The sequence below is a fragment of the Phalacrocorax aristotelis genome, chromosome 30, assembly GCF_949628215.1.
Source record: "Phalacrocorax aristotelis chromosome 30, bGulAri2.1, whole genome shotgun sequence".
In the NCBI taxonomy this organism is placed as follows: Eukaryota; Metazoa; Chordata; class Aves; order Suliformes; family Phalacrocoracidae; genus Phalacrocorax; species Phalacrocorax aristotelis.
The window spans coordinates 109,736-127,571 of NC_134305.1; the positions used below are offsets into that span (position 1 = coordinate 109,736).

At 68.9% G+C, this 17,836-nt stretch overlaps 2 protein-coding genes across 2 annotated transcripts in view; one reads left to right on the plus strand and one right to left on the minus strand.

Annotated features, from left to right (window-relative positions):
* Nucleotides 1–461: 461 nt before the first annotated feature.
* On the plus strand, nucleotides 462–5,805 carry DMWD (DM1 locus, WD repeat containing). Its single transcript, XM_075076386.1, has 4 exons — nucleotides 462–854; nucleotides 1,483–1,665; nucleotides 2,797–3,969; nucleotides 5,481–5,805. The coding sequence occupies exons 1-4, from the start codon at nucleotides 495–497 to the stop codon at nucleotides 5,526–5,528; spliced, it is 1,764 nt and encodes a 587-aa protein (XP_074932487.1). The 5' UTR covers nucleotides 462–494; the 3' UTR covers nucleotides 5,529–5,805.
* A 1,234-nt stretch (nucleotides 5,806–7,039) lies between these two features.
* DMPK (DM1 protein kinase) overlaps nucleotides 7,040–17,836 on the minus strand; it is an 11,430-nt gene continuing 633 nt past the window's right edge. Inside the window, 15 exon segments of the mRNA XM_075076323.1 lie at nucleotides 7,040–7,581; nucleotides 7,719–7,774; nucleotides 8,034–8,135; nucleotides 8,385–8,662; nucleotides 9,122–9,704; nucleotides 9,929–10,014; nucleotides 10,847–11,188; nucleotides 13,473–13,673; nucleotides 14,885–14,978; nucleotides 15,557–15,653; nucleotides 15,656–15,682; nucleotides 15,685–15,703; nucleotides 16,207–16,302; nucleotides 16,775–16,858; nucleotides 16,937–17,028. Of these exon segments, the coding sequence (XP_074932424.1) occupies nucleotides 8,036–8,135; nucleotides 8,385–8,662; nucleotides 9,122–9,704; nucleotides 9,929–10,014; nucleotides 10,847–11,188; nucleotides 13,473–13,673; nucleotides 14,885–14,978; nucleotides 15,557–15,653; nucleotides 15,656–15,682; nucleotides 15,685–15,703; nucleotides 16,207–16,302; nucleotides 16,775–16,843 (1,992 nt within the window). The 5' untranslated portion in view covers nucleotides 16,844–16,858; nucleotides 16,937–17,028 and the 3' untranslated portion in view covers nucleotides 7,040–7,581; nucleotides 7,719–7,774; nucleotides 8,034–8,035.

Here is a 17,836-nt window from a genome sequence, read left to right on the forward strand (position 1 = left end):
GGGGGGCCCTGTCCCACTCTGAGGCTGGGTGTGGGTGTGGCCCGGGTGGGAAGGGGTGGGGCTTGAGGCTGGGCACCAGCGGCGGATCCTGGCCCAAGGGGGCGTGGCTTCACGGCCGGAGGGGGCAGGGCTTGAGTGGCAGGTGAGCACCTGTGCACAGAGCCTTCCCCAGAGGGGGTGGGGCAAAAGGGGCGGGGCTTGAGTGGCGGTCGAGCCTGGTCCCTCAAGAGGGCGTGGCCTCAGGGCCCGAGGGGGCGGGGCTTGAGTGGGAGTCGAGTGTGATTTGGGGCGGGGCTTGAGTGGCAGTCGAGAGCCCGGGTGGAGCCGGGCCGCGCAAGGGGGCGTGTGGCTTGAGTGGCGGTTGAGCCTTGCCCCTCTGGGGGCGTGGCCTCAGGGTCCGAGGGGGCGTGGCCCCGCGTGACTCAGCGCGTTGCCATGGCGTTGGCGGCGGGCGGGTAGCTTCCGGCGGGCGGTGACGTCCTTCCGGCGGGAAGATGGCGGCGGCGGCGCTGGGGGCGGGCGACGGTCCCGCGTCGCTCCCGGTGCAGCCGCTGGAGCTCAAGAGCCAGTTCCGCACCCGGGAAGGCTCGTACCGGCTGCTTGGCCCCGAGCCCCGGCCCCGCGCGGGTCCCGCCGCCGCCCCCGGGCCCTCCCCGCCCGCCGCCGCCCCGGGCCCCGCCGCCGCCCCGGGCCCCGCCGCGCTGCCGCCGGTGCGCTTGTCCATGGTGCGACTGGCGCTGCCGCCCGCCGAGGAGCCGGGGGGTCCGGCCGATCGGAGCCGCGTCTGCTTCAACCTAGGCCGGGAGCTTTACTTCTACGGCGGGGCCGGCTCCGGTGGTCGCGGGAACCGCCGGGTAACGGGGGAAGCGGGGCGGGGGGGGCCGGTCGGTAACGGGTGGCGGGGGGGCCGGAGGCGGCGAGGGCACCGGGGCCGTTACAGGGGCCGCAGGGCCGGTACCGGGGGCTGAGGCTGGCGAGCGGGGACGAGGACCCCGGAGCACCCCGCTAACGGGGACGGCGGGGCCGGTGACCCTGGAGTCACACGCTAATGGTGACGGTGGCACCGGGGACAGTAACGGTGACCCCAGCCCCCCCCGGAACCTCCCGCTAGTGGGGACAGCAGGGATGGTGACACCGGAGACAGGAACGGTGACACTGGGGACAGTAATAGTGACCCCAGGAGCCACCTGCTAATTGTGATGGTGACACTGGGGACAGGAACAGTGACCCCAGACCCCTCAGGAGCCACCTGCTAGCGGTGACACTGGGGATAGGGACAGTGGGGACAGTGACAGTGACACCGGGGCCCGGCCTGGGGGGGTGTTTGACCCAGGATGGGCCAGGCAGCAGCGTGAAGATGACAAGGACCCTCCTGGAAGCAGTGGGGTGGGCACAGGGGTCTCCCCGCCCTCAGTGATGTGTCCTCCCCTCGGTGACATCCCCCCCTCAGTGATGTCCCTGTCCCTCCCCCCCCCCCCGCAGTCGCTGGACCTGCACAAACCCATCGACAAACGCATTTACAAGGGGACGCAACCGACTTGCCATGACTTCAACCAGTTCACCGCTGCCGCCGACACCATCGCCCTCCTCGTGGGCTTCTCAGCCGGGCAGGTCCAGTACCTTGACCTCGTTAAGAAGGACACCAGCAAGCTTTTTAACGAGGAGGTGAGCCCCGCCCGGGCCCTGGGGGTGCAGGGAGCCCACGCCCCCCACCTCAGGGCCTGCCACCGCACCAGCATCAGGCATGGGGAGACACCGGATGGGCCCTGGTTTGCCCTGAGAGATGGTGGTGGTCAGTAGGGGCTGACTTCGTTCAGGGCCCGCGATGGCGGATCCCAGAGAGAGTTGGGGCTGCACCGTGACACCGATTCGGGTCCCCAGATGTCCCTTTTTGCCTTTGCCCTCAGTGACATTCCAGGGTTGTGTCTCAGCCCTTGCTTCTGTCCCCAGACATCCCCATTCGTGTCCCTAAATGTGCCAGTTCGGGCTCTGCCCTCAGTGATGCACCGGGGTTGTGCCTCAGCCGTCGCTTGTGTCCCCAGATGTCCCCATTTGTGTCCTCAAGTGTGCTGGTTTGGGCTTTGCCCTGGGCAATGCCCTGGGGCTGCACCATGACATGGATTTCAGTCCCCAAATGCCCCGATTTTGGTCCCCAAATGTCCCTTTTTTGCCTTTGCCTTCTGTGACATTTCAGGGTTGTCCCTCAGCCGTCACTTGTGTCCCCAAATGGCCCTACTTGTGTCCCCAAATTTGCTGGTTCAGGCTGTGCCCTTGCTGACACCCCAGGGCTGCGCTGTGACATGGATTCGGGTCCCCAGATGCCCTGACTTGGGTCCCCAAATGTCGCTTTTCTGCCTTTGCCCTTAGTGACACTTTGGGGTTGTCCCTCAGCCCTCGCTTCTGTCCCCAAACATCCCCATATGTTCCTTTTTTAGCTTTGCCCTTGTGACACCTCAGGTTTGTACCGTAGCGCACACTTATGTCCCAAATGTCCCCATTCGTGTCCCCAAATGTGCTGGTTTGGGCTTTGCCCTCAGTGACACCCCAGGGCTGTGCCATGACAGAAATTTGGGTCCCCAAATGTCCCTTTTTTGGCTTTGCCCTGGGTGACACCCCAGGGTTGTGCCTCGGCCCTCATTTCTGCCCCCAAATGTCCCCAAACGTGCCAGTATGGGCTTTGCCCTCGGCAACACCCCGGCGTGGCACCATGCTGCCAATCCGCGTCCCCAGATATGTCCGGGAGGGCCCAATCCTGCCCCCCTCACCCCCTTTCCCGCCCCCTCCGTTTCCCCGCAGCGCCTGATTGACAAGACAAAGGTGACCTTTGTCAAATGGCTGCCGGAGACGGAGCGACTCTTCCTGGCCTCCCACGCCAGCGGCCACCTGTACCTGTACGACGCCGAGCAGCCCTGCGGGGCCGCGGCCCCTCAGTACAACCTCCTGACGCAGGGCGAGGGCTTCAGCGTCTTCGCCTGTAAGAGCAAAACCCCCCGAAACCCCCTCCTCAAATGGGCGGTGGGCGAAGGGGCCCTCAACGAATTCGCCTTCTCGCCGGACGGGCGCTCGCTGGCCTGCGTCAGCCAGGATGGCTGCCTGCGCGTCTTCCACTTCGACTCCATGTTGCTCCAGGGGATGATGAAGAGTTATTTCGGGGGGTTACTCTGTGTCTGCTGGAGCCCCGACGGGCGATACGTGGTGACGGGGGGCGAGGACGACCTGGTGACCGTCTGGTCCTTCGCTGAGGGGCGGGTGGTGGCCCGAGGTCACGGTCACAAGTCTTGGGTCAACGCTGTGGCCTTCGATCCCTTCACTGGGGCAGCGCAGGCCCCGCAGCCCCCCGAGCTCAGCGGGGGCGAGGAGGAGGACGAACCCCCCGATCCCCTCGTCCACCGCTCGCCCGCTGTCACCTACCGCTTCGGCTCGGCCGGCCAGGACACCCAGTTCTGCCTGTGGGACCTGACCGAGGACGTCCTCTACCCTCGGCCCTCCCTGTCCCGCACCCGTACCCTCACCGGACCGGGGGATTCCGGTGTCCCTGTGCCAGGGCTGCCCCGCTCCCTCTCCCGCTCCAACAGCCTCCCGCAGCCGGCAGGGACGGGTTCAGCCCGTGGTCCCCCTCCCGACGTCCCCCCGGCTTTCAGCGTCGGTCGTTTCGCCACGTTGACGCTACAGGAACGTAAAGGACCCTCCGGTTCCGAAAAAGAGCACAAACGTTATCACAGTTTGGGCAACATCAGTCGAAGTGGGGAAAAACCTCCCGGCGGTGCTGGATCCCGGGGACGGCTGGATACAGCCAAGGTGCTGGGGACGGCGCTTTGCCCCCGAATTCACGAGGTGCCGCTGCTGGAGCCCCTCGTTTGCAAGAAGATCGCCCACGAGCGGCTGACGGTGCTGCTCTTCTTGGAGGATTGTATCGTCACCGCCTGCCAGGAAGGACTCATCTGCACCTGGGCACGGCCTGGCAAGGCTGTGAGTGCGGAGGGGGGGTCTGGGGGGGACGGGGGTAGCCCACCAGCAGCCTAGGGGGTCAGAGATGGGATTTTGGGGGAGATGGGGTGTTCTGCTAGCAGCCTCGGAGGTCAGAGAGGGGGTTATGGGGGGCTGGGGGGGACACAGGGTGTCCTGCCAGCAGCCTGGAGCGTCAGAGAAGGGGTTTGGGGGGCTGGGGGGGGATATGGGGTGTCCTGCTGGCAGCCGGGGGGGGTCAGGGAGGGGATCTGGGGGGCCTGGGGGGGAAGTGGAGTGTCCCGATGGTAGCCTTGGGGTTTGGAGAGAGGAGTGTCTGAGGGGGCTGAGGGGGACTCAGGGGGTCCTACTGGCAGCCTGGGGGACATTGGATGGGGCTTTTGGTGGGGGTTGGGGGGACTTGAGGGGTCCTGTCAGCAGCCTGGTGGGGTCAGAGAGGGGTTTTCAAGGGGCATGAGATGTCCTGCCAGCAGCCTGAGGGGTCAAAGAGGGGGTTTGGGGGTGCGGGGGGGGGGGATGTGGGGTGTCCTGCCAGCAGCCTGAGGGGTCAGAGGAGAGTTTTGGGGAGACTCAGGGGTCCCACTAGCAGCCTGGGGAGGGTCAGACAAGGATTTTTGGGGAGGTGGGGGGGACTCAAGGGGACCTACAGCAGCCTAGGGGGGGGCGGGAAGGGTCTGAAGGGTATGTGGCATGTCCTGCCAGTAGTGTGAGGGTCAAAGAGGGCATTTGGGGGGATTCAGGGGGTCCTGCTGGCAGCCTGGGGGGTGGGAGAGGGGTTGGGGGGACAGGAGGGGTCCCATCAGCAGCGTGGGGAGCCACAGAGGGGGTTTGGGGGTGCTGAGGGGCATGTGGAGTGTCCTGTCAGCAGCCTGAGGGGGTCAGAGAGAGGATTTGGGGGGGGACATGGGGTGTCCCGCAGGCAGTGTGACGGGTCAAAGAGGGGGTTTGGGGGGACTGGGTGGGGATGTGGGGTCCCATCAGCAGTCTGGGGGGGTCTAAGAGGAGGTTTGGGGGGGACCCAGGGGATCCCTCCCCAGGGGAGCCTGGGGGTTCAGAGAGGGGATCTGGGGAGATGTGGGGAATCCTGTCAGCAGCCTGGGGATCAAAGAGGGATTTGGGGGGGGACTCAAGGGGTCCTGCTGGCAGCCTGGGGGATTGGAGAGGGGGTTTGGGAGGGACATGAGGGGTGCCATCAGCAGCCTGGAGAGTCACAGAGGGGGTTTGGGGGTGCTGGGGGGAACGTGGGGTGTCCTGCCAGCAGCCCAGGGGTCAGAGAGGGGGTTTTGGGGGGACTCGGGGTCCCACTGGCAGCCCGGGGATCAGACAGGGCTTTGGGGTGGGGGCTGGGTGACCGTGGGGTTTCCCTTTGCCTGTGTTCCCCCTCAGATCCCCTCTGGGGTGTCGCCCGCCTCCGTTGGGGCTGGGTCCCCCACATCACCACGGGTTGGGGGTGTCCCGGGGGGGGATGTTTGTGTCCGTCCCCCCCCAGTGACTGATGTCCCCTTCCGTCGCAGGGACTGTCCTCGCAGAATGGCGGCTCCCCCAGCGGCACCGTGGTATAACCGTCACCATCACCCGCCGGCGTCACCGTCACCCGTACGTACCGCCACCGCTCGAGGACACCGCTCCGTCCCCCCTGCCCCGTACTACTGAGCCCCCCCCACTCCGGGCGGTCACGCCGTTGTCCCCAGGGCCACCCGCCGTCCCCGGTGGGGCGGTGGCACCGCGGCAGTGCTGCGCCAGGGGCGCCCCGTGCCTTTGTCACTTTATGTCCCCGCCGCGCCGCGGGGCCACCGGGCTCTGCCCCTTATTTATACTAAAGAGACTCTTTTTTTCGCACTCAGGGTGGCCCTGATGCCTTGGGGACAGGGACAGGTTGGGGACACGGGGGGGGGGCAGAGGGGTGGGCTGGGGGCTGTGTCAGCACTGGGGACACAATGGGTGGCGCGTGGGGACAGACTGGGGACACAATGGGTGACATGGGGACACAGGGATGGAGCAGGGAGACAGTGGGTGACGTGGAGACAAACTGGGGCTGCGATGGGTGGCATGTGGGGACACACGTGGGGACTGGGGACACAGGGATGGACTGGGGACGCCATGGGTGACATGTGGAGACACGGGTGGGCTGGGGACATGATGGGTGACACATGGGGACACAGGCAGGGACTGGGGACGGGGGTGACATGAGGACAGACTGGGGACACAGTGGGGACAGATTGAGGACATAATAGGTGACACCAGATGGGTATCCAGGACAGACTGGGGACATGGTGGGTGGCACTTTGGGGACAGCGCTGCTGTCCCCCAGGCCTGGGGTGGGGGTGACAGGGACATGGCACCACCCCCCCAGGGCCATTTTGGGGTCCCCACGTGTTCCCCCCCTCGCCCCAGTGCAGAGCCTGGTCGCACAAACACAACTTTATTCTCATCTCTTCCCCCCGGGGGAGGGGGAACAAAAAAAGAGGGGGGGGGAGACAACAAAAGCAGGGGAGGGGGGGGACAAAAAAGGAGGGGGGGGCAAGAAACTTGGGGGGGGGCCAAAAAATTGGAGAGGGGTATAAATAATGGGGGGCTTAGTGCAAACGTGGGGCGTCCCTACAAATAAATTACTAGTGGGGGGTGGGGGGGTGCCCCCAGGGTGGCACGGGGGGGTGGGTGCCCCCCACCCACCCGGGGGGGGTTGTTGGGTCCCGGTGCCCCTCGTTGCCAGTCATGGGGGCAACGGGGTGACACACCCCCACCCACCCCCCCATTCCTTCCCCTCCATCCCTGGGGAGGGGCCTGGATGCCTGGGTGTGTGTCCCCCCCATCGCTGTGCGTAGTGGTTTGGGGGGGGGCTATGTACAGTGGTGGGGTGGTGGGGGTGTCCGTGTGTCCGTCCCCATCTCCCCCCCACCCCCACTGTGGAGATTTGGAGGGGGGGTCAGGTGCAAGAAGAGGGGGTGCTGTGAGCCTGGATGCCTGGGTCCCCCTCCTCACGGGGGGGTCCCCGGGGGGGCGGGGGGGCGCAGGCCGGCGGCGCAGAGCAACAGGCAGTCTTTGGTGGCACCAGGGGGAGGAACCTGGGGATGGAGGGGGGGTCAGGGCACGCGGCAGTGGCCCTGTCACCCCCCTACCCACACCCCAAAATGGGGCCCCTCTGGCTGGCACCCCCCCCCCGTTGGGGGCACCCCCCCAGATTTGGGGGTGGCCCAGGGGGGCGGGGGGGACGGACACGACACATGGCTTGGTTTGAGGTGGCTTTGAGTGACAAAATGGCAGTGGCAGAGGTGACACTTCCCAGGGGGGTGACAGTGTTGGGGTGACAATTCCTGGGGGGGATGACAGTGGGGTGACGGCCTGGGGGTTGACCATGGCAGAGGTGACACTTCCCAGGGGGGTGACAGCCTTGGGGGGGGTGACAGTGGTGCAGGTGACAGCCCGGGGGGGGTGGCAGTGACAGAGGTGACAGCCTGGGGTGGGGGGGGTGTCCCAGCCTGGTGGCGGTGGCAGGGGGGTGACAGTGACAACAGCCCGCGCAGCCCCACGTACCCGGGCCCAGAGCAGCAGGTGCTGGGACAGGGGCACCCCCAGGGGGGAGCGGAAAAGCCGGGGGGGGCCCCCGCTGCCAGGCTGCGGAGAGAGCAGAGAGCGTCAGCGGCCCCCACAGCCCAAAACCCCCCCCAACCCTGACACCCCCCTCCCAAAACCCTGACAACCCCAAACCTCCCCCTCCAGCACCCCCCAAACCCCAACACCCCCCCCCTTACGTCCGCCGGGGGCTCCACAGGGGGGGCTGTGATGGCGGGGGGCTGCCCTGCGCCTCCTGCAAGCAAAATTGGGGGAGGGAGTCAGGGCCGGACCACCCCCCAGTTACCCTTTTTGGGGTGTGTCCTCCCCCATTTTGGGGAGGGGATTGAGACCCTGATCCCCCCCCCCCCCCAACCCCACCTTTTGCCCCTGCCCCATTTTGGAGAGGAGGCAATGCCCTGACGCACGCCCCCCATCCCCCATCCTGGGGAGGGCTTTGGGGTTCCCCAGAGGATTTAGGGGAGGCCCAAGGGATTGGGGGGGGGGGATCTTGCCTTCATGGGGGGGGGGTCCCGGGCCCCGGCGGGGGGGGGCTCTGCAGCCGCTGCAATTTGGCTTCCAGTTCCAGGTTGCGGCTCTCGGCCTCCTGCAGGCGCCTGGGGAGGGCGGGGGGGGTCAGGGGAGGGGCCCCCTTGGGGACCCCTCCTTGGGACACCCCATTGGGGACCCCCCGGAACCCCTCTTTGGGGACCCCCCCCGTGCTCCCCACCCCCCCAGCTCCCTCAGTCCCTATGGCACGGTGTCACCTCCCCCCCCCCCCCCGTGCCTACTGTCACCAGGTCCCCGGGGTCCCATCCCCCCCCGCTCCGGTACCGGTGTCCCCGGTGTGTGTCCCCGCCCCGTACCGGGCCAGCCCCTGCCCCGCCGCCCGCAGCAGCCCCAGCTCCCGTTCCAGCGCCGCCCGCCCGTGCCGCTCCGCCGCCAGCGCTGCCCGGAGCTCCGCCACCGGCACCGGTACCGGCCCCGCCTCCTCCGGTACCGGCCCCGCCTCCGCCGGGAATGGGCCCGCCTCCCCCGGTACCGGCCCCGCCTCCGCCGGGAATGGCCCCGCCTCCTCCAGTACCGGCCCCGCCTCCACCGGCGGCTCCGGGGCCGCTGCCGGTCGCGCCTGTGGGAACCGGGTCTGCGTGGGGACCCCCGGGATCGCCGACCCTCGTCCCCCCGGGGCACCGGGACCCCCCCCCCAGTACCGTGACCCGCGGGACACCCCTGACCCCCCTCACCAGGGCGCTGGGACCCACCTCTACCGGGACACACACACCCCCACCCCCCCCCAGTACCGGCACCCCCGCGAACCCACCCCCTCCCGGTACCGACACCCCACCCCAGCCACCGACAAACCCCCCCCCCCTCGGGCACCGGGATCCACCCCTCCAGGCACCGACACCCTTTCGACCCCCCCCCCACCGGTTCCGGGACTCACCCCCCCGCGCACTGACCCCCGCCCCGGGACACCGGGAAACACCCCCCCCAGTACCGAGACCCTCGGGACTCCTCCATCCCCCGGTACCGGGACCCCCCCGGGATCTCCCCCCGCCTCCCCGGTACCGGGACCCCCCCCTCCCCACATACCGGCTCCTCAGGGGGTGCCCGAGGGGGCTCCATGGCCGGGGGGACCGCACAACCGGGGGGCGACGTCCGCGGGGTGGCCCCGCTGGGTGGGGGGGACCCCTGGGGTGGGGGGCCTGTTTGGGGTGGGGGGGGCCCCGCGGGTGGGGGGGACCCCTGGGGTGGGGGGCCTGTTTGGGGTGGGGGGCCTGTTTGGGGTGGGGGGGGCCCCGCGGGTGGGGGGGACCCCTGGGGTGGGGGGCCTGTTTGGGGTGGGGGGGGCCCCGCGGGTGGGGGGGGCCGGGTCCGTAGGTGGGAGGGGGTTTTTGGGTGGGAGGGGCTCTTTTGGGGGGAGGGGGACACCCGTGGACTCAGGGGTCACCACAGGGACGGGGGGCCCTTTTTGGGAGGGGTCCTCTATAGGTGGGGGGGTCTCCGGGGGAAAAGAGGGGGTCGCTATGTCCGGGGGGGTTCCCGGGGGCAGAGGGGGGGTCCCCACGTCTGGGGGTGTCCCCGGCTCCGGGGGGGTCCCCCAGTCCCCCTCCAGCTCCATGGCCATGTCCTGGTCCCACTCCTCATCTTCATCCTCCTCATCCTCCTCCTCCTCCTCCTCCTCCCTGGGGTCGGGGGACACGGAGGGGTCATGGCGGAGTCACCTGGGACCCCCCCCAAAGGGCCCCCCCCCCAGGGATCACCCCAGAACCCCATCTTCCCAGTGCCCCCCGTACCCCCAATTCCCCCCCCCCTTGTGCCCACCCGACCCCAGCACCCTCCCCCCCCCCAGACCCCCAACCCACCCCCAGACCCCCCAAAACCCGCCCCGGTGCCCCCCCACACTCACCCGGGCTCCCCTCGGACGTACGAGTACCCCACGAACGGGAGGTGCAGCCCCAGCTCGGGGGGGTCCCACGGCTCCCCGAGGGGCTCCTGGGGGGGGTGGTGGTGTTAGATATGGGGGGGGGTCTTGGGGGACGAGGGGGTGTCCCCCCCAGAAGGGGCGGGGGTGATTCCCGGGGGGGTCTCGGATGGGCACTTAAGTGTGGGGGTGTCCTATTTGGGGGTCCTGGGTGGGGTCAAGGGGTGGGAGGGGTCCCCAGGTGGGGGTCCCATGGTGGGGGTGTCCTCGAGGTGGGGGTCCTCAGTAGCTCATGGGGGGTGTTCCCGGGACAGGGGGATCCCACCGGGAGGAGGGGGGGGTCCATTTTGGGGTGAGTCCCATTTGGGGGGGGTCCCATTAGGGGGAGGTCCCATGGGGGGGTCCCCAATATGGGGGTACGGGGGAGAGAGGCCTCATGGGGGCAGTCCCATTTCGTGGGGGGGGTGGGGTGTCCCAGGATGGAGTCCCATGGGAGGGGGGTCCCCAATATGGGGGTATCGGCGGGGGGCCCTCAAGGGGGGGGGTCCCATGGAGGGGGTGTGTCCCAGGATGGGGTCCCATGGGATGGGGTCTCAGAGGAGGGCGTCCCCGAGATGGGGGGTTCCCGGGGGTGGGGGCGTCCCGCGGGGGGGCTCCCGGGGTCTCCGGGGGGGTGGGGTGTCCCATGGCGGGGTGGGTCCTGGGTCTCGGGTAGGTGTCCCGAGATGGGGTTCCACCGGGGGGTGGGGGGGAGTCACATGGTGGGGGGTTCCCCCGCGGGGGGGGGGGGGGGGGCTGGTCCCGGGGTCTCCGGGGGGGGTGTGTGTGGGTGAGTCCCGGGACGGGACGGGGGTCCTATGGGGGGGGGGGTCCCCGAGGCGGGGTGCCGCCGCCCGCCCGCACCGGCTGGCCGAGGCCGTCGTCGGGCAGGTCGAAGTTGGAGGTGTCGGCGGCGCCGGCGGCGGCGGGGGCGAACGGGGGCGCGGCGCGGCGGAGCGCGGCCCAGCGCAGCCCCGCGAACAGCGGCAGCCGCCGGAAGTCGCGCGCCCCGCCCCGCCCCAGCCGCGCCTCCCGCGCGCACAGCAGGCCCCGCACCAGGGCGCGCGCCGCCGCCGGTACCCGCCGCCGCCCCGCCCACCGCCAGGCCACGCCCCCGCACGGGGCTCCGCCCCCGCCCGCCGCCACATCCGGGACATCCGGGTCATCGTCAGCCGGGTCGTCGTCAGCCGGCAGGCGGAGGTGGTCCTGGGGGGCGGGGTCAGACCCCAGGGACCGCCCAGTAGTGCCCGGTGCCACCCAGTGCCCCCAGTAACCTCCCAGTCACCTCCCAGCGCCCCCCGGTAACCCCCAGTGCCCCCCCCAGTCACCTCCCAGCGCCCCCCGGTAACCTCCCAGTAACCCCCAGTGCCCCCCCAGTCACCTCCCAGCGCCCCCCGGTAACCTCCCAGTAACCCCCAGTGCCCCCCCAGTCACCTCCCAGCGCCCCCCGGTAACCTCCCAGTAACCCCCCAGTGCCCCCCCAGTCACCTCCCAGCGCCCCCCGGTAACCTCCCAGTAACCCCCAGTGCCCCCCCAGTCACCTCCCAGCGCCCCCCGGTAACCTCCCAGTAACCCCCAGTGCCCCCCCAGTCACCTCCCAGCGCCCCCCGGTAACCTCCCAGTAACCCCCAGTGCCCCCCCAGTCACCTCCCAGCGCCCCCCAGTAACCCCCAGTGCCCCCCCAGTCACCTCCCAGCGCCCCCCGGTAACCTCCCAGTAACCCCAGTGCCCCCCCAGTCACCTCCCAGCGCCCCCCAGTAACCCCCAGTGCCCCCCCAGTCACCTCCCAGCGCCCCCCGGTAACCTCCCAGTAACCCCCAGTGCCCCCCCAGTCACCTCCCAGCGCCCCCCGGTAACCCCCAGTGCCCCCCCCAGTCACCTCCCAGCGCCCCCCAGTAACCTCCCAGTAACCCCCAGTGCCCCCCCAGTCACCTCCCAGCGCCCCCCGGTAACCTCCCAGTAACCCCCAGTGCCCCCCCAGTCACCTCCCAGCGCCCCCCGGTAACCCCCAGTGCCCCCCCCAGTCACCTCCCAGCGCCCCCCAGTAACCCCCAGTAACCCCACAGTGCCCCCCCAGTCACCTCCCAGCGCCCCCCGGTAACCTCCCAGTAACCCCCAGTGCCCCCCCAGTCACCTCCCAGCGCCCCCCGGTAACCTCCCAGTAACCCCCAGTGCCCCCCCAGTCACCTCCCAGCGCCCCCCGGTAACCCCCAGTGCCCCCCAGTCACCTCCCAGCGCCCCCCAGTAACATCCCAGTAACCCCCAGTGCCCTCCCAGCGCCCCCTGGTAACCTCCCAGTAACCCCCAGTGCCCTCCCAGTAATTCCCCCGGTAACCTCCCAGTAACCCCCAGTGCCCCCCCAGTCACCCCCCAGCGCTCCCCAGTAACCTCCCAGTAAACCCTCAGTAACCCCCAGTGATCGCCCAGTAACCTCCCAGTAGTTCCCAGTAACCTCTCAGTACCCCCCCTCCCGGTAACCTCCCAGTAATCCCCAGTAACCTTCCAGTGATCTACCAGTATCCCCAGGAACCTCCCAGTAACACCCAGTAAATAGAGGAACCCACAGTAACCTCCCAGTGCCCCCCCAGTGCCCCCCAGTGCCCCCCAGTTCTGCCCAATAAGCCTCCAGTAACCTCCCAGTAACATCCCACTGCCCCACCATGTCCCCCAGCACCCCCCCAGTAGCCCCCCAGTGCCCCCACCATGCCCAGTAAGCCCCCAGTCTCCACCCAGTAACCTCCCAGTGTCACGCAGTAACCCCCCAGTAACACCCAGTGCCCCCCCAGTACCCTCCCAGTGCCACCCAGTAACCTCCCAGTGTTCCCCAGTAACCTCCCAGTGTTCCCCAGTAACCTCCCAGTGCCCTCCCAGTAGCCACCCAGTAACCTCCCAGTGCCCCCTGGTGCTTCCCTGTGGCATCCCAGTGCCTCCCAGTTTCCCCCAGTAACCTCCCAGTGGCCCACAGCGCCCCCCCGTAACCTCCCAGTGCCCCCCAGTACCCTCCAGTAAACCCCCATAACCTCCCAGTCACCTCCCAGTGCCCCCTGGTGTTCCCCTGTGGCATCCCAGTGCCTCCCAGTTCCCCCCCAGCAACCTCCCAGTGCCCCCCAGTACCCTCCCAGTGCCTTCCTGTAAACCCTCATAACCTCCCAGTAGCCACCCAGTAACCCCCAGCGCCCTCCCAGTGCCCTCCAGTAAAGCCCCATAACCTCCCAGTGCCTCCCAGTAACCTCCAGCGCCCTCCCAGTGCCAGCCAGTAACCTCCCAGTAGCCTCCCGGTAACGTCCCAATGCCCCCTGGTGCTCCCCCGTGGCATCCCAGTAACCTCCCGGTGCTCCCCAGCGGCCCCCAGCAACCTCCCAGTGCCTCCCAGTAACCTCCAGCGCCCTCCCAGTGCCAGCCAGTAACCTCCCAGTAGCCTCCCAGTAGCCTCCCAGTGCCCCCCAGCAAGCTCCCTGTAAGCCTCCAGTGCCCACCAGTGCCCCCCCACCTGGAAGTGGAGGATCTTGGCGTAGGTCTCCAGGACGGACTCGGCGAAGAAGGGCGTGTGCCCGAAGAACATCTCGTAGGCCAGCACCCCCAGCGCCCACCAGTCGCACTCGGGGCCGTAGGAGCGGGACGGGTCCTCCACTGCCAGCAGCATTTCGGGGGACAAGTAGTCGGGGGTCCCCACCGCCACCGCTGAGCGCACCTGGGGGGGGGCACGGTGTGCTGGAGGGGGGCGGGGGGCTGGGGACAGGGGGACGGGGGACATTGGGACAGGGGACACTGGGATGGGGGGACATGGGGACACAGCGCGCTGGAGGGGGGGCTGGGGACAGGGGACATTGGGACAGGGGACACTGGGATGGGGGGACATGGGGACACAGCGCGCTGGAGGGGGGGCTGGGGACAGGGGACATTGGGACAGGGGACACTGGGATGGGGGGACATGGGGACACAGCGCGCTGGAGGGGGGGCTGGGGACAGGGGACATTGGGACAAGGGGATGGGAGAGACTGGGATGAGGGACATGGGGACACAGGGATGGGGGGACATGGGGACAGGGGGACATGGGGCGCTGGAGGTGAACAGGGGGCAGAGAGACAGGGGGACAGGAGAAATGGGACATTGGGACGGGGGACATGAAGATGTTGAGGGGGGACATGGGGATGGGAGGGACATGGGGACATGGGACCCTGGAGAGGAACGGGGGGCAGAGGGATAGGGGGACATGGGACATTGGGACAGGGGGACATGGGACACGGAGATGGGGGGACATGGGGATATGGGATAGGGGACAGGGGGACACAGGGATGCTGGAGGGGGGACAGGGGACGTGGGGGTGTGGGGACATTGGGACAGGGGGATATGGGGACATTGGAGGGGGGACGGGGGTGTGGGGGCATGGGGACATGGGACAGGGACACTGGGATGGGGGACATGGGACGCTGGAGGGGGAACAGAGGGTGGTGGGAGAGGAGGACAGAGGGACAGAGGGGCGTTGGGACAGGGGGATGGGGGACAGGGCTATGGGGACATGGGGACGCGGGATGCTGGAGAGCAGACAGGGGGACAGAGGGACATGGGGACACGGGGACCTTGGAGGGGGACGGGGGGTATGGGGCAGGGGGACGTGTGGACGAGCGACGGGTGACACTGGGACAGGGGGGCGGGGGACATGGGACATTGGGATGTTGGAGGGGGGACAGAGGATGGGGTGACATGGGGACAGGGGGAGACAGGGACAGGGGGCATTGGATGGAGGACGGGGGGGTTGGGCCACTGGGGATTGGGGACATGCGGACAGGTGTGGGGGATTCTCTGGGTACTTGTAGCAGGGTTGAGCTCCAGGTCACCCCCCAGCCCCCCCCGCCCCCACGTCCCCCATCCCTGTCCCCATGTCCCCCTGTCCCCACTCACGGTGCCGTCAGGCCCCAGCTTGAGGCAGGAGCCAAAGTCCCCGAGGCGGACGTGGCCCCAGCGGTCCAGGAGGATGTTGTCGGGTTTGATGTCCCTGGGACACCTCTGTCACCCCCTGCGTCCCCCAAGTCCCCGCCCCGTATCCCCCGAGTCCCCATCCCCTCTTCCCATGTCCCCCCACTCCTCCTTGCGTCCCCAGCCACCCCCATGTCCCCACACCCTTGTCTGCCCCTGCCCTGTGCCATGTCCTGCCTCTGTCCCCGCGTCCCCCCGGGTGTCTCCAGCCCGTGCCATGTCCCCACGTGTCCCCAGCTCCGTGTCATGTCCCCACATCCCTCCCATGTCCCAGTGTCCTCCACCATGTCCCCAGCCCCGTGCTGTGTCCCCATGTCCCCCCCACATATCCCCACATGCCCCATGTGTCCCCAGCCCCGTGCTGTGTCCCCATGTCCCCCCCACATGTCCCCACCCCATGCCATGTCCCCATGTCCCCACATCCCCCCCACAATGTCCCCAACCCCATGCCATGTCCCCATGTCCCCACATCCCCCCCACATGTCCCCAACCCTATGCCATGTCCCCATGTCCTTCCCACATGTCCCCAGCCCCATGCCATGTCCCCACCTCCCCTGCGTGTCCCCATGTCCCCCGTGTCCCCCCGCCCCGGCCCACCGGTGAACGTAGCCCAGGCGGTGGACGGAGTCGATGGCCATCACCAGCTCGGCCAGGTAGAAGCGGGCCATGGCGAGGGGCAGCCGGTCCCCAAATTGCTGAGCAGGGTCAGGAGGTCACCCCCACGTAGTACTCCATGACCAGGTACTGTGGGAGACATGGGGAGCATGGGGACACGGGTGTGGCACAGGGACACAGGGAGGGGGACATGGGGGGGGACAGGGTGGCACAGGGACACAGGGGTGGCACGGGGACATGGGGATGGGGACAGGAGATACAACCTGGCACGAGGACATGGGGTGGCACAGGGACATGGGGAGGGGGACACGGGGAGGATGACAGGGTGGCAGAGGGACAGAGGGATGGCATGGGCACCCGGGGACAGGGACAAAGGCACGGCGCAGGGACACAGTGGCAGCATGGTGTGGGGACACAGCCCCGGCGAGGCGCTCCAGGGACGTGGGCACGGCCCAGGGACAAGGGGACACGGCATGGGGACACAGAGACACGGGTGTGGGGACAGGGTGGCACATCCTGGGGACACAGCGCAGGGACATGGGTGTCCTGGGGGGGCACCCAAGGGTGCTGGGGGCTGCTTTCTGGGGACAGCTGCGGCTGTCCCCATGGGGGGGGGAGGGTGTCCCCCTCACCAGGCACTGGGGGTCCTGGAAGGCGAAGTGGAGGCGGGTGATCCACCGCTGGTCCCCCCGCGCCAGCACCTCCCGCTCCTCCCGGAAACAGGACACCTGGGGACATGGGACAAGGGACACAGGTGGCACTGGGTCAGCCCCCCCCACACCCCACACCCCCCCCAGGGTCACCCCCAGGCACTGGGGGGTCACCTGAAGGGCACACCACACCCCCCAGCCCAGCTCAGCTGCAGGCATTGGGGTCAGGGCAGGCCTAGGGACCCTGTGTCAACCCCCCCCCCAGTGCCACCCCTCCATGTCATTCCTCCCCCCCCCGTGTCACTCCCCTCCCTAGTGTCACTCCCTCCGTGTCAACCCGCCAGCGCCCCCCGCCCCCCTCCCGCGCCACCCCAGTGTCCCGTCCTCCGTCCCCATCACCCCATGTCCCCCCCGGGTCCCCAGGACCCTCTCCTCCCTGTCCCTATGGCCCTGTGCCACCCCCCACATGTCCCCCACCGGCCTGCCACCCTGATGTCCCCTCCATGTCCCCCCAGTGTCCCCCCCAATGTCCTTCCCGAGTTCCTCTCACCTCCCCGCGCTGCAGCAGGTCCCACTTATTCATGATCTTCATGGCATAAATTTGCCCTGATTCCTTCATCCGTACCACAGCCACCTGCAGGGCCACCCGTGGTGTCACCCGTGGTGTCACCCATCGTGTCACCGTGTCACACACCCCCCGGAGCCCCCTCACCTCGCTGAAGGCCCCGCGCCCGATCACCTTCAAGATCTCGAAGTCATTTCGCTGCAGCTGCAACTCCTGTACCTGGGCGGCCACTGGCTCCGCTGTGGGGGGAGGGGGAACCCATGGGTGGGGGGGGTAGTTTCCCCGGGGCGTGGGCGGGATTTACCTCGGGGAAGGGGGGGGGGTTTGGATTTTGGGGAGCTGCTCATGTGTGGGGGTGCACAACCCCAATATAAGCCACTGGAGAATCTACTACAGAGGGAGCTGGGCCTTGGGGGGGGGCGCATGGGATTTGGGGGAGGGGTATGGGTGTACGGGAGGGGTGCCGGGGGTGGGGGGGGAGCTGGGGAGCGTTGCTGGATCTGCGGGGGAGGGGGTGGGTTTTGGGGGGCAGTGTCTGGGATTTTGGGGTCGCCTGTGGTCATGGGGGGAGCTGGTGAGATTTGGGGGTACCCGGGTGATGGGGAGTCCTTGGGGGAGGGGTGGGATTGGGGGGGGGCGGCAGTGAGGTTTGGGGGGGGTGTCCTGGAAGGGGGGGGCGAAGCGACTAGGGATGGGGGTGAAAGGTCCTGGGGGTGGGGGGATGGGTGTTAGGGTGCCGGGGCGTGTGTGTGAGAGTCCGGGGGGGGTCAGTGTGCCGGGGAGGGGGGTGACAGGCCCGGGGGGGGTCAGTGTGCCGGGGGAGGGGGGTGACAGGCCCGGGGGGGTCAGTGTGCCGGGGGAGGGGGGGTGACAGGCCCGGGGGGGTCAGTGTGCCGGGGGAGGGGGGTGACAGGCCCGGGGGGGTCAGTGTGCCGGGGGAGGGGGGTGACAGGCCCGGGGGGTCAGTGTGCCGGGGGAGGGGGGGTGACAGGCCCGGGGGGGTCAGTGTGCCGGGGGAGGGGGGTGACAGGCCCGGGGGGGGTCAGT